Source organism: Halichoeres trimaculatus, unplaced genomic scaffold, assembly GCF_033239565.1.
Source record: "Halichoeres trimaculatus isolate MK-OKI-2021-1 unplaced genomic scaffold, fHalTri1.1 fHalTri1_scaffold_3, whole genome shotgun sequence".
Lineage (NCBI taxonomy): Eukaryota > Metazoa > Chordata > Actinopteri > Labriformes > Labridae > Halichoeres > Halichoeres trimaculatus.
The window spans coordinates 41,091,226-41,118,979 of NW_027437181.1; the positions used below are offsets into that span (position 1 = coordinate 41,091,226).

The 27,754-nt window shown below is 42.9% G+C and overlaps 1 protein-coding gene across 3 annotated transcripts in view; it reads right to left on the reverse strand.

The window, feature by feature from the left end:
* The window catches only part of ano1a (anoctamin 1, calcium activated chloride channel a), a 77,571-nt gene that overhangs the window by 31,105 nt on the left and 18,712 nt on the right, over window positions 1-27,754 (reverse strand). For all 3 annotated transcript variants that reach the window (XM_074666401.1, XM_074666402.1, XM_074666400.1), the window contains exons 3-9: window positions 22,982-23,329; window positions 15,450-15,548; window positions 13,921-14,072; window positions 10,551-10,605; window positions 6,737-6,788; window positions 4,233-4,288; window positions 3,892-3,933 (exon numbers count right to left, since the gene is read on the reverse strand). In XM_074666401.1, coding sequence (XP_074522502.1) covers window positions 3,892-3,933; window positions 4,233-4,288; window positions 6,737-6,788; window positions 10,551-10,605; window positions 13,921-14,072; window positions 15,450-15,548; window positions 22,982-23,329 — 804 coding nt within the window. The remainder of the gene's footprint in view (window positions 1-3,891; window positions 3,934-4,232; window positions 4,289-6,736; window positions 6,789-10,550; window positions 10,606-13,920; window positions 14,073-15,449; window positions 15,549-22,981; window positions 23,330-27,754) is intronic.

Consider the following 27,754-nt stretch of genomic DNA (forward strand, 5'->3'; position numbering starts at 1 on the left):
CAAAATACCTGCCATGTCGAGTCGAACCAAACTGAACAGCTTGGTGGAAATGGGGCTGTAAAACACATTGAAGGACGACATACAGTACATACAGCTTATTATCACTGAGCTGACTGTTTCAACATCCACCAACGACAGTCTCAATTCAATCACGCTTCAGTCAGGACAGAGTGTGTCACTGAGGCTGGAGCCTCACAGTCTCACACCTTCAGGCTCTGTCAGTTGTAAACTAATTGTCCTGAATGGGAACTCCGCCTCTGAGTCTCTTTCTTCCTCTCTGTCAGTCAATCAGTGAATGATTTATGGACTGCACGCACAAAACAGAACATTCATGGTTAACATATGTGATTGTTTCAGCAGCTTTTAGTTTGCAAACTGTAGCTTAATCCCACTAAACTCTCAGCTTTTTGGCTCAATGCTCCTCACCAGCTGATCTCAGTCAGTTCAAGCAGAACGAAACGTTTAGCCGTTTTCAGCTTATTGAATTCTGACTCTCAGGCAGAGCTGTGAACGATTCAGTGAATCTTTTGAACAAATCACTTTACTGAGCTGATTCTGCTGATTCAGTACACTGACAAGAACTGCTTTTCCCATCACTATCCTGCAGACCACAGAAAATCCAGACCCAGGAGTGTAGACTGGAAGTAGATTTTGATCCGAACTTGTAAATAACTGATCACCCACAGGTGACCTTGGCCCTACCTGGCTCTACCCTGCAGCATGTCAGACAAATCCCTCTGTCAAAACCTTCCACAAAGCTAACTACGCTGCATTTGTAGAGCTAATAGTTATAATTACATGATTATAGCAACGACAAGGTTATTAACAATCGTCAGCGTGAGCATGTCCGAACTGGATCTTCAGAGGAAAACATTTGGAAAGACTTCAGAGAGTAAACCAAACCAAGGGTGGAGTCCACATTGAAAACAACAGCTTGGTTTTCAAAGTGCAGTCATCTCTGATTTCTTTTAATATCTTTCCCCAATGACCCAACAGGCTAATGTTCCCACTGACCACAGGCACGACACCAGCTGCTTTCAGTTCCAGTCATACTGTTGTAATGACAGAGCTCTTGTTTCGTCCGCAGCCGTGTGACGAGCAGCAAAATGCAAATATCTGCTCCATCAGGACCACTGTCAGTCATTAAATCACTGATTACAGACTTTTAGCTCATTAACAATTTCAAGCTGCATTTGCACCGTTTAACAGTTGGAGACTTCAGGTGTGTGCTTAATTCATGCCATCAGTTACAATACATGATGCTGTCTAATAGTGTGTGAACTGAAAGTCTACTGTTTGGGTAACAACACGTGTGTTTGTGTGTGTGTGTGTGTGTGTGTGTTTGTGTGTGTGTGTCCAGAGCCCTGTGCTGAACTTCATTTAAATGTAAATCACCACCACATGATTCGCTCCTTACAGTTACCATCACACAGCTCAGTGGGCTTGTGTGCTCTGCATCTTGGCTTCACATAAATCACCCTAAAACCCTGACAAACCCAATCACACCCCTTTTCACAGGCTTCAGGACGAGAAGTGAAGGGTGTAAATCAGAGGAGGCAACTCCAGAGGAGCAATCAAACAGCTGGGAGGGAAACAACGCCTAGAATATCTGCATTATGCTGACTTCAAAGTGTTTCTGCAACATGTTCAACGTGAAAGATCAGTGTGTTTCTGTGGAGGCTGCTGCTCGTCTGTGGAACCATTGGTCTGTTTCCTTAGTGACGCTCGGCCTACGGTATAATTATGGAGAGTGTTAGCAGGGGAGGGGACGACTTCAGACTCAGCTCCAGCTCTTATACTCCCTCTCAGTGCCTGCTTCATTGTACCCTCCAACAATGAGAGCAGAAACCTCTGAAAAGGGAAAAGTTGCCATGTTAGGCTGGTCCCCACATTATCACAAATGCTCCCTGATGGTTTGTGTGTGACTCACTAGTTAATCCCGTGTTTCTGTGTTGTGTGTGGTATGAAGCTGACCACAGACCCTGTGAAACATCTTAAATACTTTATAGCTTTTATAAGGACCTAGTGGAAAGGACTGGGCATTTATTAAACAACCCTCCTCACTCACACCAGGGAGTGCCAGGGAGTGAAATCTGTCTGACCCCACAATAAGAGGAACTTCATGGGGTCATGGTTTCAGACTCTCAAATGAAAACTGAGTTATGGAAATGATAAAAACACGATATGTACATGGAGAGAACATCCTGTTGTTGTCAGCCTGACTGTTTCACTTTGCAGTTCTAAACTATGTGCCACGACACTGTCAAGAAAATGTTGTCCTAAATGTAATGACAGTACCTGGGCTCTGCTTCAGAGAGGGTCCGGATCTCCGTCATTAGGGGGGGAGCTCAGAGTGGAGCTGCTGCTGCTTCACATTCAAAGGAGTCACTAAAGAGGTTCAGACACTGATAAGGACACCTCTCTTTGAAGGTGTTTCAGGCATGTACAACTGGAAAGAGAACCAGGGGCTGACTAAGAGCCTGGTGGAAGGATTATATCCCACCTGGTCTAGGAACACACTGGGATGCTCCAGGAGGAGCTGGAAAAAGGGAACATCTGTTACTCTTTTCCCACCAGTGCTCATTCAGTGCTGGTGTTAGTGTTTAGTTGGCTCTGATTACAATCTTTCAAAGAACAGGTTTGGTTTTCCATCAGCAAGGAGCCAAACGGGGGCCGCATCGTTGCATCACCGTAAACCGTCAGTACATCGCTACATTGTAGCTGTTCCAGGGGTGGCGTCAAATCTTTTTTAAGTCTGTGTTTCTTGTGGTGGTTGTGACATTATTTTTCTTGACTGTTTGCAGAGAGTACTAGTGTGTGTGTGTGTGTGTGTGTGTGTGTGTGTGTGTGTGTGTGTGTGTGTGTGTGCGCGCACACATGTGTTTGTGGGTCTGTGAACACATCGGGGTGAATATAGAAATAACATAGGGCTATTTGGTCTGTTAAATAAAATAACATGGGTTAGACCATAGACTGTAAAAAATATGGACAGCTCAGCTTGAAGTGAGGTAACCACGAAAACTGCTCCCCCAGGTGGCTGGCTGCAGTATAGGCCAAAAAAGCCATCTCACCAGTCATTCCAGATGGGCTGTGGTCAGACTTTAAAAAGTAAATACACCTGGTAGAAATGTTTCTCACATCTAGGCCTAAATGTTGTGGTGATTTGAGGATATCATTTGGCTGCCATGTATTCAGGTCCTCTTTATTCTGAATTATGTCACGTTTGACAATGATTGACAGCTGCTGTTCTTGTGCATTTCTTTTTTTTTTTTTGAGAATTGTAGAATATGTTGGGCAGGAGAAACAAGATATATATATATATATATATATATATATATATATATATATATATATATATATATATATATATATATATATATATATATATATATACATATATTTAGAGACATATATACACATATATACTGCGCAGAGACTCTGGCAGCGCCTGCAACTTAGGTATTTTGGCTTCAAAACTGTACAATGGCAAAAGGCGGGGCCATGCTGTCCACTCTGTGGGTGCTTCACTGTGGCCCAGTCAAGAGTTGGTGTTCCCTAAGCACCAGTTTTGAGCACATGGAGCCAGAGCTTTGTCACTGGAAACAGGAAGAACCAGTGCAAAGTCAGGCACTGGCCTGAAACTGGCACAAGTTTGGTCTAAAAGGGGTATTGGGGGATATACTTAGACGACTACTAGACCCTGAATAAGAGCATCTGCAACACTTTTATTAACAGACAATCCAATCCAACCCAACACTCAGAGATTTTGGACAGAGTATGAGTGAGGAAGAGGTAAAGAGAGGCTCATAAAGTGTGCTTTAGGCTGTTTTTTATGATCTCAGCATGTTTGTGTGCTGACACTTTGTTGAATGTGTCGACTTAAGGTCTTACCTTCCGGTCATTGGGTTCTGCATTCACTCCCTCAATGTCTCCCTGTGACACACAAACAGACATGTAGACACGTTAGAGACCACACAGTCTGCTTCAGACAAACACACTTTGTTGTCATAAGTAAAACCTTTAATTTCACATAAACTCATTAACGCCATGAGATTCATCCTACTCAAGAAGAGGATTAGTTTACATAAATCAAAGGAGGCGAGCTGCAGGTGCTTTGGAGATTTCCCATTAGAGACTAATTGAAATGCAAAAATGTCATCTGTAAATGAACTGCAGTTTATCTCAGGTGGTCAGAGTGGCGAGGTGCTGGGGAGTGTCGTGTTGATACTCACATCATGCAGAGGATAAGCAGACGTGTAGACGCCGTTAGCCAGCAGACTGGTGATCCCTGCAAGGGGAATTATTCAACAGATTATGATGCAGGCAGGCAGGGAACACACACACACACACACACACACACACACACACACACACACACACACACACACACACACACACATATACACACACAGAATAACTGATGATGCATTGTATCATATTTGGTCATAAGCTTGGAAAAGGCTTAAACTCCTCTGCACTATCTCACTAGCAAAACAAAAACATGGTTTATTATGACTGTATGTTGGTATTAGCTGTCCTGCATCATTTTGCCTTCTCTCCCTCCTGCTCCTCTCCACCAAGCTGTTCAGGGTAATAAGACATTTTTCTATTCTTAGTCCATATGTCAGACATGTCACACTTAATGACCCCACAGGCTCAATGAGGTTGGTCCAAAAACAGCCCTTATTGTTCCCGTCACTGTTTCTGTTGGTTATGATTTAACGATGATGACGCTGACAGTCTTACACCTCAGCGTCAATAGAAACTAATGTGTTGCTATCGATGCCTCACTGCTCTTGGTAACTCAGGCTGTTTTCTAAACCTCCTATTATCCCAGCAGTTTGTACTGATTTGGTCTAAATGTAGTATGGTGTGAAAAAGAGCTAAATCTGCAGTACGTCAAAAATACCCAAATGTCCTGCTGATTTGGAAAAACTCTTTGAATGCAGCGGACCAGTTTACCTCACAGAGTGTGCATGGCCTGCTGTTAATGGTCTGTTATATTTACAGTGAAGTCACGAGAAAGAAATGCTGTGATTGTTGATGTCTAGTGATACTCATCTCAAACAGGCTCACAGGGATTTTAAATACAGATGAGGAGGGATGAAGAACACTGCAACACTTTGTCTGATTTCATTCTTTCCTTTCTGGTTTTGTTTTACTCGCATAATGCTCTGTATTCAACAGTCAACATTATGTGGTTAATACGAATGTTCTCTTCAGTAGGGATGGGTACTGAATTAGGTACTTTCATAGGTACTGACCAAATTCCGTCCATAGTACCTATTCATATAAAGTCAATTGGTGCCATGATTTGGTACCTAAACACATCCTTGTGACTGCTAGGAAGTGGAGAGTAGGCAATTTTCCATGCTTGACATGAACACAACATTGTAAGGTTACCTATTGAAAAATTAATGTTAAATTGAAAAACTTTGAGATTTCATTACTAAAAAATTAGCATTCATTATCACATAAACACAAAAAGTACCAAAAATTGGTACCACTGAGTACCGATACAGATAGCTAGGTACCAGGCATCAGTGCCATATTGTTTTAAATGTGAAAGGTACCCAACCCTGGGTGCAAGCCAGATGCCAATAGCCGTGTCAGCTATGTAATAGCATGACAGCATAGCAGCGTGACACAGTGTACCCCGCTAATAAATCCAATGAAGAAGAGAAACATGACACAGTAAACAAAGAGCAGCGATGGAAGACATTAAGAAATTCATCTTCTTTGTGATTGGCATGTGGCTCTTTGTTGCAAAGCTCAATCAAGCTTCAAGCATAGCAGGGTAATGTATTGGTCTCTGTTGCTGCTTTCACATGGGAAGTGATGATTCTTTCAACCAATCAACGAACAGCACCACCTTTTAGGGTAGGATCGGTTTGTCTGGCCCCTCAACTGGAGGGTACCAAAAAGTGGGACGGTACGGAAAAGCTACAAAATGTGTGTCGTACTGAGATGGACCAAACTGAACCGCTTTGTGGAAACAAGCTGTAGTTATTTATACCCTGCCTAAAATGTACCAAAAATAGCTCAACAATCAAAACAGCTAGAGGGTCCGAAGGTTGTTTGACCACATGATGAGCAGATTAACAGATGAACATTAGGAGGGGCTCATATGATGACCAGATTCAGAAACAGCAGAAATATGTCCATAAATGTTTACCAAGATATTAAAAAAGATGCTTCATCGTGCATTCATCTCTCATATTAAATAATATCAGGTCAGCAGGATGCAAAAAAAGCATACACATCTTTTAATATGACTACTACTCCAGCTTCATCCTCAGTGTATTTATGTAATGGACTATTTCTGTGCAGCTTTCACTGTGAAACCCTCTGACCTGTGTGGAGAAACTATGTTTGACTTGGTTTCTCTCAAACGGTCTTTAGAGTTTCTGCCTTTTTCACATTTCTCTTTTTCTGATGTTGTGTTATCTACCTGAACAACAAATCTCAACATATTTCCTATAGAAATATAAATATATGTTCTTCAGCTGACAATTACATAACACTCAAGAGACTGTGAAGCTCAGCCGGGGCTGATCTCACTGGTTATCAGACACTTTCAGCTAACATTTCACTTTAGAGATGACAGAAAGGTACAGAGAGCTGAAGTTCTGACTTGACGGCAGAGATAATCACACCTCTCCTGATCTGTGGGGTGATTCTGATCGCCAAATGCCACCAAATGTGTTTACTTCCTGTTTGTTATAAGAAGTCTTACCCATGGAGTATTTGGCTCTGGTGCATCGTGTCCTCTTCAGCACCTCGTAGACCTGACAACGAAAGAGAAAAATCCCTCTTTAACTGAAGATACACACACAAAGCTGGGGCTGAGGATCTTTAATTGTGAGGGAACTGGATGGAGAGGGACTCAGGGGACCTGCAGAGACCTGTACTGTATAGATGTCCTGAGAGAGGCCTCTGATCGGCTAAGAGGGAAACACAGCTCTCCACTCGGTTACATCGATGAGAAGCGGAGCTCAGCACAGAGGCAATAAGAGAGACTGAGAAGCTCAACCAGTAATGAGAAGATAATCACATTATCCAGTAATTAGTCAAGTGCTGCTGTGGCTCGTGTGGGTGTGCAGATTGTGAGTGTGCGTTGATGTAGCCACACGTGTGTGATGCAGATTCATGTAGAGAGGGACCTGAAGCACCCAGGCATAGAACACTCTGGAAGATTTAGACGATGCGCTTATTTAATGGTGATTAATTAGAGAAGTTCAGTCGTTAATCAGATAAATCACACTTTTAAAATCCCATTCTTATTCATGCAGAAAGTTTGTGTCCTTAATTTGGGAATCACGTGAATGTAATGAAACACACTTCATGGTCTTGGCTTTTAGATTTATTGTTCACATTAATGCCGCCTCTCCAGTGTGGTGTGATTATACTTCTGCATCGAACAGGCGACGCATTCGACGCACGGAGGCCAACATGCACCTCGGAATGTAACCACATGTCAGGTCAGTTAGTGTAACCAATAAATATCAAATAGTGTAACCAATGTTTCTCATAAAAAATCTGACATTGTGCAAAAAAAGTGACTATGAATATGACTTTGTCAGTCTGCTACACTGTAAAAAAAGACGTTTAAAATAATTTTAAACCAACTGACCTAAAAGTAGAGAGAAAACAACTTTTGGTAGTAGATATTTAGAGAGATGTGGCTCAGCTGATAAATGTGTTTGTGATGAGTGTTCAGATCTTTACCAGTGATTCTCAAACCTGTACGCTAACTGGGAAACAGCTGGTTTGGCTAATTTGGTGAAGACAGCTGGTGGATGTTCAAATATGTCTTTGAGGCTGAAGAGCAGCTCCACCCTTCGTCAGGATCTCCTTCCACTAATGCCTGTCTAATCAGCTGCCAGGCCAATAAGAAAATAGTCAAACTGATCCATAAATGTGTAAAGATGAGTCTTTAAACCAGCATGTTAGTGTGAATTCTTCCATCTCTCCCCTGCCGTCTCTTCCCATGTGTTCTGGATCTGTTTCCTCCTCGTCTCTGCTGTGAAGCCTGTGTGGTGGGCTGCAGGTGAGTGTGACAGGAATGATTGACTGTGTGAGTGTGGAGGCTGCTGAGGGGGGGGTGATTGGTTCCAGCCTCAGAGCACTCTCAAGAAAACTGCCAGCAGCTGAAGTATGGGTGTGATATAACAGAGCCCGATTTCACAGCCCAGGTTTGGAAGGAGGGTGGAGGAATTGTTTTAACCAAAAGTAAAGAAAGAGATTTCACTTTGGCAGGACTATCGCCGAGGGCTGCTGGGGTAACAAATCGTTACCATCAGGACTCATGAGAGAATTTCAGCTCCAGCTCTGGTGGCTTGGGCTTGGAGTTTATTAAGAGGAGGACTCATACCCCACTTCCACCAGTGCTAGTTAGATGCTGGTGCTACTGCTTTTTTGCTCAAATCACTTTCTTTCCAAGAACCAGTTTGGTTGTCCATCCGTAAAGAGCCAAGTCAGAGCCAAGTCTAGGCCATGTCATTCCATCAAATAAATATAAAATGTCATCACATTACTGCATACGAAACTGCTCTGGGTGGGGGCAGCGTTGGCTGCTGACACATGGGGAGGGAGATGGGGAGGGAGATGGCTACAAAGATGGCGCTGGGAGCGCTTACAAGCAGGCAGATATTTGTTTTACATTACTTGTTTCCAACTGTCTGCTACACAGAGAGTGTTCATCCCTTTACTTCTCTTTCTGTGTTTGTGTGTGTGTGTGTGTGTGTGTGTGTGTGTGTGTGTGTGTGTGTGTGTGTGTGTGTGTGTGTGTGTGTGTGTGTGTGTGTTTGTGTGTGTGTGTGTGTGTATATGTGTGTGTGTGTGTGTGTGTGTGTGTGTGTGTGTGTGTGTTCATGCATCTGTTTGTGTGTCTGTTAACAGAGTGGATCTCTGCCATGTGCTATACAGAGCAGGGGAGAATTGTGAACCACAAACATGAGGCAAAAGTGACACCCTGTCATGTAAAAAATATAAATAACATCAGGCTGGTTTGTCTGTGAAACAAAATAATAACTTACAGACCTGATCTATAAGAGACAACGCAATCCTGTTTCAATTCTGCCCCCAGTTCAAGTTATAATGAGTGAACACCAACAAAACAAAACAGCAGACGACTGGGGCCTTGGGCCCTGGGCCCTTTTTCCCTTTTTAAGAATGATTAATTTAAGGTAATTTAGTCTGTTTAATAAAATAATAAGTTGAGGACCTGATCTATCAGGGAGGAAAGATATTAGTGGATGACTCGCCCAGCAGCTTTACGTCTTAAGAATGATCCTTTTCCCCGCTGATCATTGGTCACGGCATTAGTTCCTGTTAGGATTTCTAAAATCTGCCAAAGCTGTTGACTACTTTATAGTTAGCAAGCAAACACTGCAACCAATTACTGTAGGACAACGAGGCAACTTCAATGGTAAAATCCATTAATGTTTAAATACAGCACTGTGAAAAATCTCCTGGTAAAATAACAGTTAATTACCAGCACTTTACATTTATTTCACAGCAAAGTCATTTTTGTTGTGACAGTGTTTGTAACAGTAGGTGAGGAGGGAACTCAGTGGATATGAGATCCTGTTGTACAGTCATGTGTTGAAGTGCGGGGCACAGGCTGTCTGAGCTCCACATGGCAAAAACTGTCTGTCTGAGCTCCACATGGCACAAACTGGCTGTCTGAGCTCCACATGGCACAAACTGGCTGTCTGAGCTCCACATGGCATGGAACAGCTATCTGTGCTCCACATGGCACAGACCGGCTGCCTGTGATCCACATGGCATGGAACAGCTATCTGTGCTCCACATTGTACAGACAGGTTGTCTGTGATTCACATGGTGTGGACCACATACCCACTGATTTCTACAGTGTTTTAAATGAATAAAAAGGATAAACTGAAATTTTCTTTGTCAGTTAACTTAAAATACAGTAATTCAATTGGAGCACAAACAGCTGTCTGACACACAGACAGCTTGTGCTCTAAAAGTAAAGCAGGGTCTCTATCCACTGAGTTCCCTCCTCACTCATGTTTACAAAATGCCATCACAACAAAAATTACTTTGCTGTAAAATAACAGCAAAATACTGGCAGCAGGGTTACTGTACTGTAAAATAACATAAAATCACTGACCATTTCTGCTGTCAGTATTTTACTGTTGTTTTACAGTAAAATATTTCACAGAGAACATCTTTAGCCTTTTAAGTAATTCAACCGCTAGGTCCTCAGAGAAAAAAAATCTCTCATGAGTCAATATTCTCAATTGTAGCTTTGGAGTCTTTTTGAGGCAGCACGGTTTTCATTTTGTCATCAGTAATCTTATTAAAGTGGATCAGATGATAAACAGGGTGTGTTTTTGTCTGTTCTGAATGGTTGGAACCAGCCAACCCACTGGCACCCGCCAACATGGGAAAGGGCTAACAAGAAAGTGTTCAAACCATCGTTCCAATCGGGACACTTCTGCTCCAAGACAACAAGATACTACAAATTCTCTTGATAAACAATTCGCAGTTTCCCCTGGCCAAGAGTTAGAGGCAGTACTCACTATTGAGCTCCTGGTCTTGCTGTCAAAGAACTTGTCCCGGTCAGACAGGTCAAATCTGGCAACACAAAACAAAGAGGAAATGGTTAAGTTCCACATTCAGATCTGTGAAATGAGCTTCCTTTTATTGGCTGTGAAGGGAAAACAACTTTTTTAAATCTATCTCGTCCGACTGCTTTGGTCTGATTCAGTTGATAAAATGAGTTTTGTTTTTGCACTGTTGCACGGCAGCGCCCTTTTCTAGGGTTTAGCAAATGTCACGCATACTGGTCACACTTTCCATTGTGAAGACTCAGCTCCAATACACCAACTAACCAGTTAACCCCCCCTCCCAATACGATGAGTCATGGGTTAACTCAAAGCAGTGAGGAGGTCAAATGATTTATCAGCGTTTGGGCAGATCATGTTTGTCCAATCTTGGAGGTTACATCTTGTGAGTCAGAGCTTTCACAGCTCTGCAGAGACGTGTCAGCGCATAAAGGCCAAAAAAAAACCTCAAACAGCAGTTAGTAAAATAACAAAGCAAACGTAGCAGATCCAGGATAATACCCGGAGCTGGACCGAACTGTCTGAACCAAACAATCCACTAGATTCCATCGAGTCCAGAGACGTAGCCACACCAAGCACCATCTTTCTGCTGATGTTGGATCTTTGAGGGTAATTTACTAACACCAGCTAGCCTGAGCTAGCAGTTTTGCGCTCATGTTTTAAGCTATGACTCCGGCCTGCTTCAGGTGAATCACTTTCAAGTTTAATCATGTGTTTATACCTCTCACTTCACGTGTTTGTACTTCATTTAAGTATCAGGTAAAAACAGGGCTACAGGTGAGATCTCTGTGAGAGCCCACTGATACATGACTCTCTCATAAGAGATTCTCATTCTATACATTGAACACGTGAAACATCTCTTACAGTTTTACAGCAACATTTCATCACTGAACTCCAGTGTTGTTTTTGTACGTGATCAAACTAGTTAACACCCCCTTCTTTCATGACAACAGTGAGACAGTGACGAGCTAAACATGACTCTTTGGTGACAAAAACTTGTCCAGATATTTGTGAGTTTATGTTGACCAGATGAGACAGGGGGAAAAAGCTGGTGGGTAGTCTGTCAGACTTTGACAATTCTGCCTTATTTGTGTGTTATCCACCTGACAAAAGCTGAAACCATCCTATGCTGGTTTGACCACGACCACCAGCTGGTGTACAGCACGCATTCTGCACAACACACCTGCGACTGCACACACAGACCCCTCTTCAACCTATGCCATCATAAGGACGCATTTTGGCAACAGGAGGGGTGTTAAGCTCCATTCATTCAGACGAGTTATTGTTCTTCAAACACCAAATGAAAGCTGTAAGGAGCATGAAAATGTGTAGCTGCTCTGTGGTCAGAAATGATACTAAACCATGGAGTCAGCTTCTTTTGAGTTCTGACTGTCAGAGAGAAAACAATGTTTTAGAGTTATGACTGACCGTGCTAACTGATGACTCTCTGCCGAACAGGTCAGTTGTTGTCGGCTGGGTTGGTAGATCATCATCTGAAGCTGAGCTCCTGGGACATCAGTGAATTCCTCCATTTCCCCTCTTCACTGATCTGATCTGTGCTCAGCCTGCACCTGAAACGCCGTTTTGCTTTTGACATTAACCTTACACCTTAGTTCCTTTCCAACTCGTTTAGGGTCAGGCCACTTTTGTTAGACATCAGCAGGAGTTTGCAAAGACATGAAGACCTCTCAGACTGAATGAGCGTACTGTTGGGGGGAAAGCTCTTGGAGGTGTGTACTGAAACATGCACACTTGAAGTGGCTGAGTGGGCAGCTGCTGTCAGTCACCTTCTCCAGCTCCCGGTCAGTCTGGTACATTTTCACTGAAACTGTTCTTAGTGGTCCTCTTATCTCTACAGAGAAACGGCAACAGTCTGACAGAAAACCTGAAGATTTAAGGTATTAATCTAACCAGTTATTAAGCTCGTGGAGCTTTCAGCGCTGCCAAAGATTAGGAGAGGAAGAAGATGTGGAGGGAGATCTCCGGCTAGCTGTTAGTCAGAGCTGTAAATATAGCCGCCCACAGCCCACTCTCTCCTCCATACATCCCAGCAGGCTGACGTTTATACTAAGACTTTCTTCTTCTCTGATCACAGCCTTTGAAAGGGCTTCACTGGCTGGGACTGGAAATGAAATATCGAGTCATGACGTGTGTTTCTGATCAGTCTAAATGCTGCGTTGGTCTGTGGAAAAATCTGAGCGACAGTGTTCAGAACATGTAACTGATTTTTGTGATTCAGGCTGTTTGTTTCCTCCGGGGAGAGGACGCCGAGAGATGGAGGCTTTGGCGTCAGGCTTGAAAAGCTCCTGCCATGCTCCACTCGGACACTTTGGAAGGCTTGTTGAATGATTTCTGTTCCAATTTACACCTCTGTGGTTGTTATTTCTCCATGCTGTCTCAGTCAGAAAAGTTCCTGTGTGGCTGCAGCTGTCTTCTCCAAATTCTCTTAACAGCACTCGGACGATAACAAAATGGTAGTTTGAGTTTCCTCACCTTATCCTCTGATCCCTGGCTTCACCACAGCCACCATGGTAACTCTAAAACCAGTGGACTGTTACCTACTGACAGCCCACAGGGACAGAAGACATTGTTTCTGGGCTTTCTGTTCCTCTAGCTGACATAGAGTCATGCCTTCCTTTTCTCTCTGCTATTGTTCAAATAAGTAACTGAGAAACAGTTGATGCTGCGACTGCATTTCTTTTCCAATTCCTGTGGACATTCGTCAATAAGATGAATAATGGTGGTCTGTGGACAAAGAATGGGCCCTCATAATCTGACAATAAATTCTGTTGTACTCAAACACACAATGAGGCCCCTTGAACTGACTGATCAATACAACTGGGACACCAGAGCAGTTCCAGCTCTAACCCCTGACCCTGGGCTCTGTGTCTGAGTCTGTATCTTATGTGTTTAAGGAGATTACACAGCTGATAGTTCTGTGAGTTAATCAAGGCTTTCAGTAAGGTTGGGTAATTATTTTTTTCAGCATCATTACTGTCACAGTTATTGTTCTTTCATTTGACAGACATGGCTTAGTCGACCTCCTGACCTTTACGGTTTAGTTGAAATACATTTTATCTTTGCGTCACTCAGAATGAGGGAGGGAACAGTTCACAGTTCAGAGCTTATCACAGTTTTCTGGACATAGTTTTTGGTTTGACACCTCAAAATTCCACATCTCTATGATCCACGGTTAACAGTTTTTATTTTTAATCAGTGATGTAATGTAATTCTTTGTGGCATTAATTCTGACCAACCTAATGAAAGTCAGTAAATCACAGAAACGCTGTGTGCTGAATTTAAAACCAGCAAAGAATCCACTTACAGATGCTGCTTCTCTCTGGAGAAAGGATGAGAGAGGGATTTGACGCTTTGGGGCCGGTTGGCATCGATTTTAGGATGGAGAGGAGCAGTAACTTTATGAATGAACAGTCGAATCTTCTCCACCACGTTACTCCCCTGTTTCACTTCGTACACCTGGGGAGGTTCAGACAAAGGGTCATTTGAGATGATGCACTGTACTTAAAATGTCCCTGTATTCCTGACATCTTCTAGACCAAGGGTCTGCAACCTGCAGCTCTTTGACTCCTTTGCAGTGGCTCCTTGTAGCTTTAAAAAAATATGACTGAAATAACGAATTTTTATTTTTCTCACAGGAGGTAATAAAGATTACAGACACTGACACTACCTAAAATAATGTGTAACTACTTTGTTGAACCAAATCGTCATCTCATCTGTTGATCTAACTGACAACTTGCCAGCCTAATTTGCATGCTTTACATGTGGCAAGACATTAGCAAACAACAAAAAATGATGAGTAGAGCAATCTTATCACTAAATGGTATCTAACTCAAAAATTCTTTCAAAAATATCAAAATTTTGGTTAATTTTTATACGTTAAACTATTCTTAAAATTTGGATTTTTTTTTCGATTTTTGCAGTGTTTTTAAAAAATCAAACATTTTTTTGAAATTTGAAATTTTTGACCTTTTGAAAAAAAAAAATTTTAAGTTTCGAAAATTTATTGATTTGCAACTTTTTAAAAATTATCTCTTATGATTTTTTTTCTGAATTTTCTAAAGAAATAAACTATCACATCAAATGTAGAATTGTCTAAACTCAAAACACTTTTTCATACAAGCTTTTAACTATGCATACAGTTTTATACACTTAATACACTTGAAGTAGATTTTGTGGCTCTGGAACAACTTAAATTCAGGTGTGCAGAGGCAAAATGGCTCCTTTGAAAGTACCGGTTGCAGACCTCTGTTCTAGAGATTATTTTTTAGCAAACAAAGAAATGACAAAAAAAAGATTTATAAAACATAGATAAAAGACTGTGGACAGAAACAGAGTTTGTGTAACTGAGGGGGACCAAGTCCAGACCCCTGGGGAACACCCTCACTGAGGTGTGACATAAACCAGGTAAAAATGAGATTGTTGGGTTTGAGAAAACTGTCAGCTCTACCTGCTGAGACATGGCTGAGGTATCTGTCTCCAGAGGCTCACATTAAAAACCCTTTCCTGGGACTACAGTGATGGTTTCAATGAGAGTAATGACAGAACAAATTGTGTGTTTTGGCTTCGACAGGTGTTAAATGATTATTCTTGTGTTTTGCAGTCCTCTTAGGTTTCTATGCAGCCTCACTTCAGCAAAAGTATGAGCTGTTAACATCTCACCATGGCTTTGTTGAAAAGCTCCATGAATGCTAAGTAAGGCGGAGGAACAGGAAATCCTTATCTACCCATTTTTCACAGCGTAACCCCGGACTGCAGCTCGCTCAGGCTCATTGGGGGGGAGGCTAGAGTACACATGAGTCTGACAGAGGGATGGTTTGCTTATGGGTGAACTACCTTCTTTGTCGGCATCTTGAGCTTCATGAACTCAGCCTCTCGACACAAAACATTCCAGGGAGCGTGTATCTTCAAGAAGCCGATTCCAGGGATCTTACTCTGAAACACAAACAGTGTGAGTTGTTAAACAGTGTATTTGTAAAGCCTCTGCAACACAAAAAACTTACCAACAAAAATGAACAGAGGCTAAAACACTACATGCTTGATTGCAGAGCTGTATGTTGAGTCACAGGAAAATCCTCTGCGTCCACACTTCAGCTCAAACTTCAGCTCAAAGTTGCATCTTTATTGCTGCATTAAAGAGTTTCTGCAGCCTCTGCTGTTATGTAAACCACTCAAACACTGCCAGACTCACTTCACACCCTTCAGCTCATCACACTGACCCGTCTGGATACAAAAATACATAACAACCAACTCACACAAGCAAGGCCTACTGAGTGTCAAACAAGCATCAGATATTCTGGTTTGTTCTGTCTCCTGATGACAATCCAACAGATGACACAGTTTAACTGTTGTGAAATAAGCTTTCTGCAACAGGAACACACAAAACAGAAGCACGATAAAAGGCTTTTGCAATTTACAGCCAAGAGGATTTGAATTAAAAAAAAGGTGCAGACAGGGCAGTTGATGTCAGAAATTAGAACAAAGCTTCATTTTTGAGCAGGATTTAAAAGACTGGGTGCTATGACGCTGAGGAGCAGAGGATACTCTGTTGATACGGAGCTCCCAAATCTGTCTGGAGCTCTGTTTGTGCCTGTTAGAAATGGAAGTTCCTGGTTTGATTCCAGCTGTGCAGGATGTTCACCCCGGGGATGTGTGTGTCCCCTCCAGTGTCCTTTACACAAAAACTTTTCACACTGAACTGCAATTACAGGGAAAGACTGAGGGACCAAAAATGCTGTAGTACACATGCCAGGCCTGTAGTTGGCGATATGACTATAGAGACACACCCCACGTTCCTCCACAGACCAGAAGAAGTCTAGCCAGCAGCTGATAAACAAAACAGAGGATGATTACAGAAAATGGAACACCTCTGGAGGCCATTTTCAAAAGTTTACATTTTAGTTTGGCTAAAAATGCTGTCTGTGAGGCTAAAACACGATACTTTAGTGTTTCATCCTGAAACAGTCATTGAAACGGCCCCCCCAGTTTTCTCCCACAGTCAAAAAACATGCTCATCAGGTCGATTGGTCACTCTGAGTATCTTGTAGGTGTGAGTGTGTGTGAATGATTGTCTCAGTATGTTCCCATACACACAGTGGTCTGACTAAGGTCATAGCTCAATCATAGAGCAGTGTACAGCAGGGGGTCTAGTCGCAACCGAGTATACATGCAGAAAAAGAGAATCAGACTTCTGGCCTAGAACGTGTCACTCTGCTTTGACAGGTGGCGCTGTCCTTTTCTTATAAGTGAAGATGTTTATTCTTTATCTTTATTTTCATTCTTTAATCTTTGGAAGATGAGCCCAAACTACATGAATTTCCCTTCGGGGATTAATAAAGTATTTTATCTATCTATCTATCTATCTATCTATCTATCTATCTATCTGTCTGTCTGTCTGTCTGTCTGTCTGTCTGTCTGTCTGTCTGTCTGTCTGTCTGTCTGTCTGTCTGTCCGTCCGTCCGTCCGTCCGTCCGTCCGTCCGTCCGTCCGTCCGTCCGTCCGTCCGTCCGTCCGTCCGTCCGTCCGTCCGTCCGTCCGTCCATCCATCCATCCATCCATCCATCCATCCATCCATCCATCCATCCATCCATCCATCCATCCATCTATCTATCTATCTATCTATCTATCTATCTATCTATCTATCTATCTATCTATCTTTCTATCTATGTGTGTGTATCAGACTAGTTTTGGTTCACCCAAAGAGGAAGCGTCCATTTAGCATAAATCCATCGTTAATGAGCAGGGCAACATGATGTAAGCTACAACAAGGCACCTGGTGACAGGCAGGAGCATGCCCAGACTTTTTAGACTTTGGTGCCCTGAGCAAGGTACTGAGGATTATCAGAGCAGACTCTCTAATCTCTCTCAACAGACTGCAGCTGTAACAAAAACTGAAACTGATGAAAACCAAATTAGACTAAAACAGAGCATTTCAAAAATAATTTAAATCTAAAATTAAACTGAACAGTGCTGTAGTGCACCAAAAATAGTACTGTGAAAGCTTTCTTTAGTGGTAGTTTAAAATTCAAAATGTCTAAAATGAATAGTTTTGTTGTAATAGTAAAGTACACATTACACAACGACCAATAATCTCTGCATGTTCCTTTGAAACAAAACATGTAGACTCATATTATCCATTGTAATCACAAACACACAGTTTTGCCAAATTGTGCAGCTGTAGGTTTTGGCGGCAGCTGCTGAAAGTAACAAATGAAGTTACTTGCAATCTAACTTTGGTTACTTTTAAAATTGAGTAATCAGTTAAGTAAGTTACTTTTTAGAGGAGCAATCAGTAATCAGATTACTTTTTCAGGGTGACTGTGACAACACTGACAACAGTGGCAGACAGGCTTGGTCTGATCTCTGTCCGACCCAGCTGTTAGCATTTCAGTAGTCCGAGCTTGCGCTGACTGAGCTCATACTCCAAATTTGTGAGAGGGTGGAGACCTGTTCAGGTGAACCCACCTCTAAACCAATGACAGCTGGGACCCCAAAAGGTTAAAGTGGATAGGATGATTTATTGATAAATGGATGGGTGGATGGATGGGTGGATGGATGGATGGATGAATGGATGGATGGATGGATGGATGGATGGATGGATGGATGGATGGATGGGTGGATGGATGGATGGATGGATGGATAGATGGATGGATGGATGGATGGATGGATGGATGGATGGATGGATGGATGGATGGATGGGTGGATGGATGGATGGATGGATGGATGGATGGGTGGATGGATGGATGGATGGGTGGATGGATGGATTGATTTATTGATGGATGGATGGATGGATGGATGGATGGATGGATGGATGGATGGATGGATGGATGGATGGATGGATGGATGGATGGATGGGTGGATGGATGGATGGATGGATGGATGGATGGATTTATTGATGGATGGATGGATGGATGGATGGATGGATGGATGGATGGATGGATGGATGGATGGATGGATGGATGGATTTATTGATGGATGGATGGATGGATGGATGGATGGATGGATGGATGGATGGATGGATGGATGGATGGATTGATGGGTGAATGGATGGATTGATGGACACTACGTACCCACATTTTATTTTAGCAGCTGTATTTTAAACCCTCATGAGTAAGACTGGGACTTTCACCAGGATAAGTAAACCTTTCTAGAGCCACCGTGAGTCTGGCTCTGCTCCAGGTTTTCTTCAGCCCTGTCCCTGTTTCTAGCTCCATGACTCCAGATGTTGTGCCCTCAGAGGTCAGTTTTGAGGTCTTTCTAACAGAGCAGATAGAGCCCTGTATCTTTGTGCCCTCTCTGTAGATTATACAGCCTCCTTTCGAGTGAGAAAACTTGCCCCCACATTCCAGCCCTGCAGACTGACATGTAACGACAAGCTGAGATTCAGACGTGACACGGTGATTCGTTAAAAGCCTTTTCAGAAAATATTAAGACTCCAGCTGTGTTATGTCAAAGGTTTGCTCATGTAACTTTTAATGGATGATTCACTGGGTGAAGAGTTAATTCATCTCCATTTGCCTTTTCTAAAGTGACTAAGATGTGACAAGAAGCTGGGCTCCTTCTTTAAAGGAAACAAATGCTGTCTCTGTGGATTCACTCACTTAGAAAATACACAAGAGGACACGGGAGACTCCAGGAATAAAGCCCAGCGAACATTCATGTTTAGAAGACTTAAGATAAGAGAAACAAACACTGTGGTATCAAAGTGGTTCTCCAGAATGGTTCAAAGATCTGGATGGACTAGAAAAACAATCAGCAGCAGATCTGTTTGTCTTTTACTGCTCAAAGTTTATTAATGTGGAAACTCGACGTGCTGGACTGTCATCTAGCACTAGCACAGGAAGGATCCATGACTCAGAGCTTCACAGGAAGAGAGCACAGATCTGGGGAGGTTATGGTTTTATTACGGATCTACTGATGGATGGATGGATGGATGGATGGATGGATGGATGGATGGATGGATGGATGGATGGATGGATTGATGGATGGATGGATGGATGGATGGATGGATGAATAAATAGATGGATGGTTAGATATATTGATGGCTGGATGGATGGATGACAAATGCATGGCTGTAAGGATGGATGGATGGATGGCTGTATGGATGGATGGATGGATCTTAGCCAGAGGTCTCAGGTTATAGAGAGACTCTTCTCTAAGTGTGTGGTCAGAGGCTGCAGGACCTTGAGCCTTTTGCAGCATGTGGTTGTGAATAACAGAATACAGAATACAACAGCTTGTTTGTAACAGGGAGCCAATCAATCAAGACAGTCAGGACAATCAGGAAAAGTCATTACGCTGACAGTGGCAGGGCTGATGTATCGAAGCTTTCAGCAGAGGAACTTCAGAGGAATCCAAGGTGCGCTGTGAGAAAGAGGGAAACAGTAATAGAAATGGAATTCAAAGCTTTCTCTCACACCTTTAAATTACCAGGAGATCCAGTCCAGTCACTTTCTACCTCAGTATCCGAAACGTGACCTGCATCCACCTCAGGCCCGGCTGCACGCTGCTTTTCTCTGTCTCATGGCCTCTTTCTATCCATTACTGAGTCCATTCATTAAAACCATCTCCAAAACTCGAACTGACTGTTTCCACCCACATCCATCTCTTCTACCTCACCCTGTTCTTTAAAAGATCCATCTTTAGCATCCTCAGAGGAACAGTGGGTGTGTTGTTACGAAAAAAAGGCACATATTTTACAGAAAGTTAGAGAAAGTGAGAACAGAAATAATTACAATCAAAACAACTATTGTATCATAAATGTGAAAATCCATCCTGAGCTCTCAAACCACCAGGATGCATTTCCAGACAAATCAACCAGTCTGAGGAGCAGTCCACATCCTGTCAGTGCATCAATCCAGCCATCCAGGTGCCAGTTTCACTTTTCTTTTCCACAACCATCACAGCAGGCCCACTCTCAGTGTTCCTGCACAGAACTGTGGACCTGGTGGTGCTGAGTGTCATTCCCACTGCTCCACACTCTTCCTGCAGCATCAACCACGCTCAGCTGCACTCTGAAGGTCTTTTACTGACAGGTGCAAACACATGTATTAACATGGGACCACCCTGGCACCAAGTCCCAGACTGCTCAGGATAGGTTCAGGTGTAAGGTGAACCATTCAGAGAGAACTCTGAGACCCCTCATGTAAAAAAAAATGACTGAACTTTGGGAAAGGCTCCTGAGGACCCTGACTTCCTTATCCTGCCCACAAGATTCCCTGTGTTTATAACACATGGTCCTCTTACCCCTGAGAGACAACAGTAAAGACCATGTCCAAGTTTTTTTTTTTTTTTTTTTAAACCAGGACTTGATCCCCATGTGTCTAAAAAGTAAACAAGCACAAAGGGGTGGAGGATGCATGGGGGACGCCAGGGTGATCCTTGGCTGATCCTTTATCTGACACGGGGCCAAACCACAGACATGCTCAATGTTTTAAGTTTCAGAGTTTTTTGTAATTCAAATGAGGAAATTTGTCACTCCAGCAGGCGCTAGCTGAGGAAGCTTCTGTCAGACACACAGGTTATTCCTTCACCCAAACACACCTGTGCTCAGGTTAAACCACAAAGAAGTAATAGGCCCTGACTGGATTATGCAAGACAGAAATAATCTGCTATGTGTTGTAACACTAGATATGCAAACTCTAAACTGCAATAAAGGAACAGAACTATTTACTTTGTGTAATGTAAATATATCTTTTTTTGATTTACAACCCATATATAAACTCTAAACCCCCTCAACAGTTCAGTTAATCAGCAGATGAAATGCCTCACCATTTTTAGGACTGTCAAACTTAAAGAAAGTGTTGCCAGCAGCCATAGCTTAAATGGTAGTCTACTTTTGGAGAACAACTTCACTTGGTGCTGTAACCTTGCTTGGGATTGCAGCACGTACCAGCTCTCCTCACACTAAGGAGCAACATGTACATAAGGACAGGGAACCTCACACTTTGATTTGTTGGGCAATGCCTTTCCAAGTCTGCCTCTTCCCCTGTGCTGTAATACAGGGACCTAGTTTCCCTCTCAGTACTTTTTTATTCCCCCCTATGAGCAGAGCCAAACAGCAGGCTCTGTCTAGTTCTTGAATGGAGTAGTAACATGAGCAGCATGGACATTTAACAGAATGTGAAAGAGGGACGTTCAAACTTTTTGAAGCTGAATCAGAATTAATTGAATTTTACTGAGTTTCATCATTATGATATAAAATTCATGTTACAATGACACATTTCTTAATCCTGCCCAAGTTATGTGACTGGTTGATTTTACCGTCCATTCATCACTAGGAGCTTTTATTTAGTCTTTTTTTCCTTTTAGTACCAACCAATCACAGATTTTAGCAGACTGTGTCATACCTAGCATCGGGGTCAGCCACACCTGCTCACTAAGATAAAAGTTTCGGTCTTCTCCTTGCTCAGAGCTGCTCTCTGAGCTTCCTGAACCACCCTGAAAAGTGGAAAAGTCTTTGTATGGCAGCATCTGTTGCTCCTAAACCTGTGGATAGACTTCAGCCTCAATGGATCCTTCACAGATCTGCAACCCCCCCCATGACACGGACTCTCCTGATCCACATTCCATTGTGGAGGCTGGCTTTGAGCTGTGAGCTCATAACAAACTGGGTTGCCAGATTTGGATTCATCAGACCACAGGATAGTTTTCCACGGAGTCCCTGAGTCCATCTAGAACAGGCTCAGGTCCAGAAAAGTCTCATCTGTTTCTGGACCAGGTTTATATCTGGTTTCCTCTTTTCAGTTTGAAGCTGATTTTGTGTATGAAGTGATAAACTATGTTCAAAGATAATAGATTTTAAAATAAATTTGAGCCCACAAAGTCATGTCTGGTTTTAATGCAGTGATCTCCACTACAGAGTCATGCCTCTTTTTTTTCTTTTAAGTTGTTTTTTAGGGGCTATAATCTTTTTAAACAGAGAGGAGAGGACAGTGGATGAAACAGGAAATGGAGGAGAGTGGGGGGGCGACATGAGGGAAAGAGGCCACAGGCAGGATTTGAACTTGAGCCGACCGCGGGTGAACCTCAGGGAGTGCGACCGAGACCACTGGGCCATCTGTGCTCCGTCATGTCTGTTTTTAATGCAGATCTTTTATAAACCAGTCGAATACTTCAGTTTCAACATCTGACATGTTGTCTTTGCACTCTTTTCAATTCAGTTTGGAGTAAAACGACATGTAAAACCATGAAGATCTGTTGCAATCATCATTTCACTCAGTGTCCACATCTGATGGAACTGGTGGTTGTATATTTGCTTTGACGACTGATTGAAAAGACAGTGCTGGGATGGACAGTTTTACATAGAAACAAAAAACACTACAACTGTCAAATAGTACATATCAACTAACCCCGCCCTCCCATCTTACCCCTTCATCCTTTTCCACCTCCAGCCCCGTCTCCAGGAGGTTCTCCTCAAACTCCTCCCTCCTGAAGCGCTTGTCGTCCTCGTGATAATCAGTCCGATGCTCTTGGGCAGCGATCTCCGGGTCCTCTTTGGGCTGCAGGGGCGCCCTGCTACTCCTCATGCTCAGGCTGCGTCGCAGCCGTCTGACAAAGTTGTTGTCTCCAAACCTGGACGACTGTCGCCGGATGCTGCTCGGCTTCTGGATGTGGTATGCCAGTACGTAATCTACCCGCCGCCGGCCATCAGAGAAGTATGGGCCAAGCCGCTGATGCAGAGGTGAGCCATCCTCAGCATAAAGATTTTTCAGGGGCTGAAGGGAAGACAGAAAAAAAGGGAGTTTATCAGAGCTTGTTAAAAGTTGACTTGGAAAACATGAACCATGTTCCAAACACTGAATGAAACAAAGGTTTGTTCAGGAAGGATTTACTTAAATAACTTTTGCTTCGATTTATTGATCCAAACACTGTCTTTACAACATTGTTTTATTGCTTTTGTGTCTCTACTCTGCAAGACAAAAACATGACATAAATACAAACACATTAATGTCCCAGAGGCAGAGCTGTTGTTACAGTCAAAACATACGACTCCAGAGCACACACTCATACACTCGTCTACTCGTACTCAGTCGTCTATTATCCTCTGAGCAAAGCTGCAGTAACTCCTCAGCAGAGCCACAGGCTGATCTCCAACATGACAGTCCTGTGGTAAAAGGATCCCAAATAAAAATAAAGAAAAATATTGAATTTCCTTTTCAGAGGAAAAACATATCTGCATGAACATTGTTTTTATATGTATTTATCTTTGTAAATGTTCTCATTGTAAAGATACAGGGTCCCTGGTTTCATGAGCCCATGACCAGTACTCAAATCTTGTGCATTTCTCCTCAGGGAACTATGAGTCTTTTACCAAATACAACAAAAGCCCAGAGAGAGACTGAGAAAAAGAGAAAAGAGAAAGCTGGATGGAGACTGACAGGCGGAGTCAGGGCACTGTGAGGATCACGTTGTTGATGGTTTCAACAGTTCACTGCTGTACATGTACATGTTCCTGACAGTTCAGTGGACTAATGCACTCCTGGGCACCATCCACTTTCATAACCTCTATGTTTCAGCATCTGTGGACCCATGAGGCGTTGTGTCGAGGCCAGCGGAGAAAACATACAACCCAGTGTACACAACATGTTGTTCAACAGGGAGCAACATGCTGCAGAGCCGTGCCTTCAGCTGAAACATGCTGTTTGCTGTATCATACAATATTTAACTCTCATACCAAGAAGTGTCTCCAGAGTGATATGCATCCTACTCTGTCTATTTATGTTTCCATATTCCCCAACCAAATTCCCCAATGCATTAGACAAAAGGCCTTTACGCTGCCTCCTATGGAGGAAAAACCTGCAGTGTATTGATGCAGTGAGCAGGATCCGCACACAAGGGTTACCATGTTCTGGTACACCGTGTTGCACCAAGTGGTTCAAATGTTTCTTTTTGGAGTGTCCTCAGTACGCTTTGACTTTCACCCAGCCAGTTTAGAGGAGGCACATGATGATATTGTGCATTTTATTTTCTTTATGCTGCTCCCAGAAGGCAGACCATTGCCATCAAATACAGACTGTTGCTGGGATGCAGCACTACTCCCAGACTCTGGGGGATTCATATCAATATCATTGTGCAGAGAGAAGTCTGCTCCATTTGAAGTTTTGGGAATAATGGCAATGTTTACCAGTAACAGGTGATCTAATTCATTAATATTTTGACCGTTACAATGCTGTTATCTTAACCAATGGTGTAATGTGGCACGTTACAATGCAACAAAATCAGACAGCTGTTGTCTGACCTGACTCACTCAACCAGGCTCAGGACAGGAGCTGCAAATAAAACATGTTTTTTTTTCTGATTGTCCTTTGGTGAGAGGTGACAGACACATAAGTAATGATGATAAGCTGAATACATCAATTCAATGATAAGCCAGTCAGTGCCAGAGTTGCAACAATGGTGAGTTTGGAGTGATTTGTTGGGTTAAAACTGGTGTTTTCTGGATGGACGTACAGGCACCACTTCAACATCACTGGTGTTAAAAGCACAAACAAAGAAGAGTACAATAATGTTGTCCCAAAGCAAAATCTGCTGAAAACTCAAAATTCTTTCACATTTTTGAGGGATTTTTTTTAATTAATCCAATAAATTTCCCTGGTAATTAATTGCATTTAAGAAGGAGTGACTCAGTTACTAATTCAGTTTATTTATATTTGTGAGCAAGTAACAAGTATCCATAACTAACTAAGTTTTTCAAAGTAATTCACCCAACACTGGTCAGATTTGTTTCACATTTGTTTTCAGCAGGAAATAAAGAAAAGACATGAAAACATCAGAGACTGAGCTGAAAAGCTGCTGACAGAGAAATCTCCCAAACTAAAGTGGCGCTTTAAGGACACTGGTACAGGATTCAGTGGTGTAAGAAGGACCCCAACACTAAAGCCCAGTTTCCCCTGAGTGGTTGGGTGTGGATCAGTACAGTCTGATACGGGATGGACTGGTAAAGTCTGATCCTGTTTGTGTTTCCACAGCCAACTGTGCCCTTCTTGGCCAGAGGCGTGTAAGCTGGATGCTGATAGCTGCATCAGCAATGTAACAGTGCGACACACTGTACCCCGCTTTTAAACCCAACAGAGAAGAAGAACCTGGCTCTGTTTTGTTTTCGACAGAAGAGACTGGAGTGAGGATTGTTTCGACAAATCAACAGACCACAGTGTTTCTAGCTCCACCTTCTGGGGTAGGACTGGTACCTTTGGCTCCCCAACAGAAAGGTACCAAAAAGTGGAACAGTACCTGTTGGTAATTTGGGGACCTGTCCTGGTTATAGTCAATGGAAACACCACAAAATGTAAGCCATGCAAAGACAAGGTCTTCATCTGACACTGTTGGAGTCATGTTGCTCTCGGTTGCTAGGCGCTACCCAAGTAGCTGCCTGTTGCAGCAGCTCTCTCGTCTTTGTCCGTTTCTTGTAATTTTTTCATCTCTTTTTCGTCATCTTTGTATTTGGAGTGGATCATCACTTTGTATGGTTCATTGTCGGTCACGGACACCAAACTTTTTGTGGCTTCGGCGATATTTTTTACTACTTTTCTCCTGTGTTTGTCTGGAGATCCTACATGTAACCATGGCTGCATTGTTTACATGCGAAATTAGCTGTTAGCAGCCTGTAGCATGTCAATGCTAACTAGTGTAGGGCTTGATGATTTCCCTCGAGCTGAGGAGGAGGCGGTGAGGACGACGTGCTGGTTCTCAGATGTGAGCTGGGAGGTGACGACGTGGACCTGTCCTTCCATCCATCGTTGTTGGGAACGTGGGATCTAGCCCCGGGGGATGGACGAGCTAGCTGTGCTAATCCAGCGGCATCGTGCTGTTTACGGACGTGGCTGACGGAGCTGACATCGGACGCCGCGACACATCGGAGGAGCTTCGCCTGCTGTGAGCAGACAGGATCCAGGAGACAGAGACTGAACAGACTGCTGGGGAGGCTCAGTCCTGGACCCTGTGGAGGTGGAGACTGGCTGGGCTGGAGAGTGGTGGACGAGTGGTGGACGGGATGTCGTCATCTAATTTCTTATGGACATTTTTGCACTTTCTATACTCTTTCTTACTTTTGTTTTCTTAAATGCTGCGGTGACTCCTGAATTTCCCCTCGGGGATAAATAAAGTATTTTCTATTCTATTTCTATTCTATTCTATTCTATGTATGCAACAGGACGATCAATCAACCTTTAACCATTATAACGTCACAACCATGCTGGGAAAAAAATGAAACATGACACTCAGTGATTATTTATTATAATCATTTCTGTGACATGAGCTGGGGCACAGACAGATGAGTTTTTATCATCCATGTTTGTAGTCTGACGTGATCCGGTGTTATCCCACTGCCTGACCCTGTCTGCTCTCATTCATCTGATTACAGCCACTGTTACTGTCGTATGCTGGATAACCCTCAAGTGTGTGTGTCTGTGTGTGTGTGTGTGTGGGTGAGACCCCTGTAAGGCCTTTAGAGCACACACTGTGCACACACACTGGTCAAACACACACAGCTCTTCTGCTGACCCTGGTTGTTTATATCACAGTAAGGACTCCAGCAGATAAACCTTTGATTTTGTTACATCCTAAAAGATTTACACCTCAACTTGGAGATGTTATAACTGCTGTAAAAGAGGGTCATCGGTGCCACAGTTAAATTCCTGCTCCTCTGGAGGTAAACTACCATGAACATTAAAATCTCTGATTTTCTAATAATCAAATTATGGCAAACAAAACCTGATCTCCCTTAGTGAGCACTGACTGGAACATCAGTGTTGAACTTTGGTTAAAAAGTGAAACCATGTCTGGACCTCCAACTCCAACCAGTTTACTATAAGCTTAGTCCAGGTTAAGACATCATACGGTACATATTCGATGGTGTACCCTTTGACCTAAGTCCACAAATTATCGACCTGTATGGTCACACTTTTTGATCTGTGGGCGTGTGTGAAACCGCTCTTGAAATGAAACTATGTTGCATTATTCTTCTTCGTTGGATTTATTTGTGTGGTACACTGTGTCACGTTGGTATGCCATCACATTTTTATGTAGCTGACGGGGCTACCTGCATTCAGCTAAGACACTGCCAAATGCAGTACTATACCAAACTGTACAGATTCATACCAGACCACTTGTTTGTAACAGGGCTTAAACCCTGTTTAAAGTCA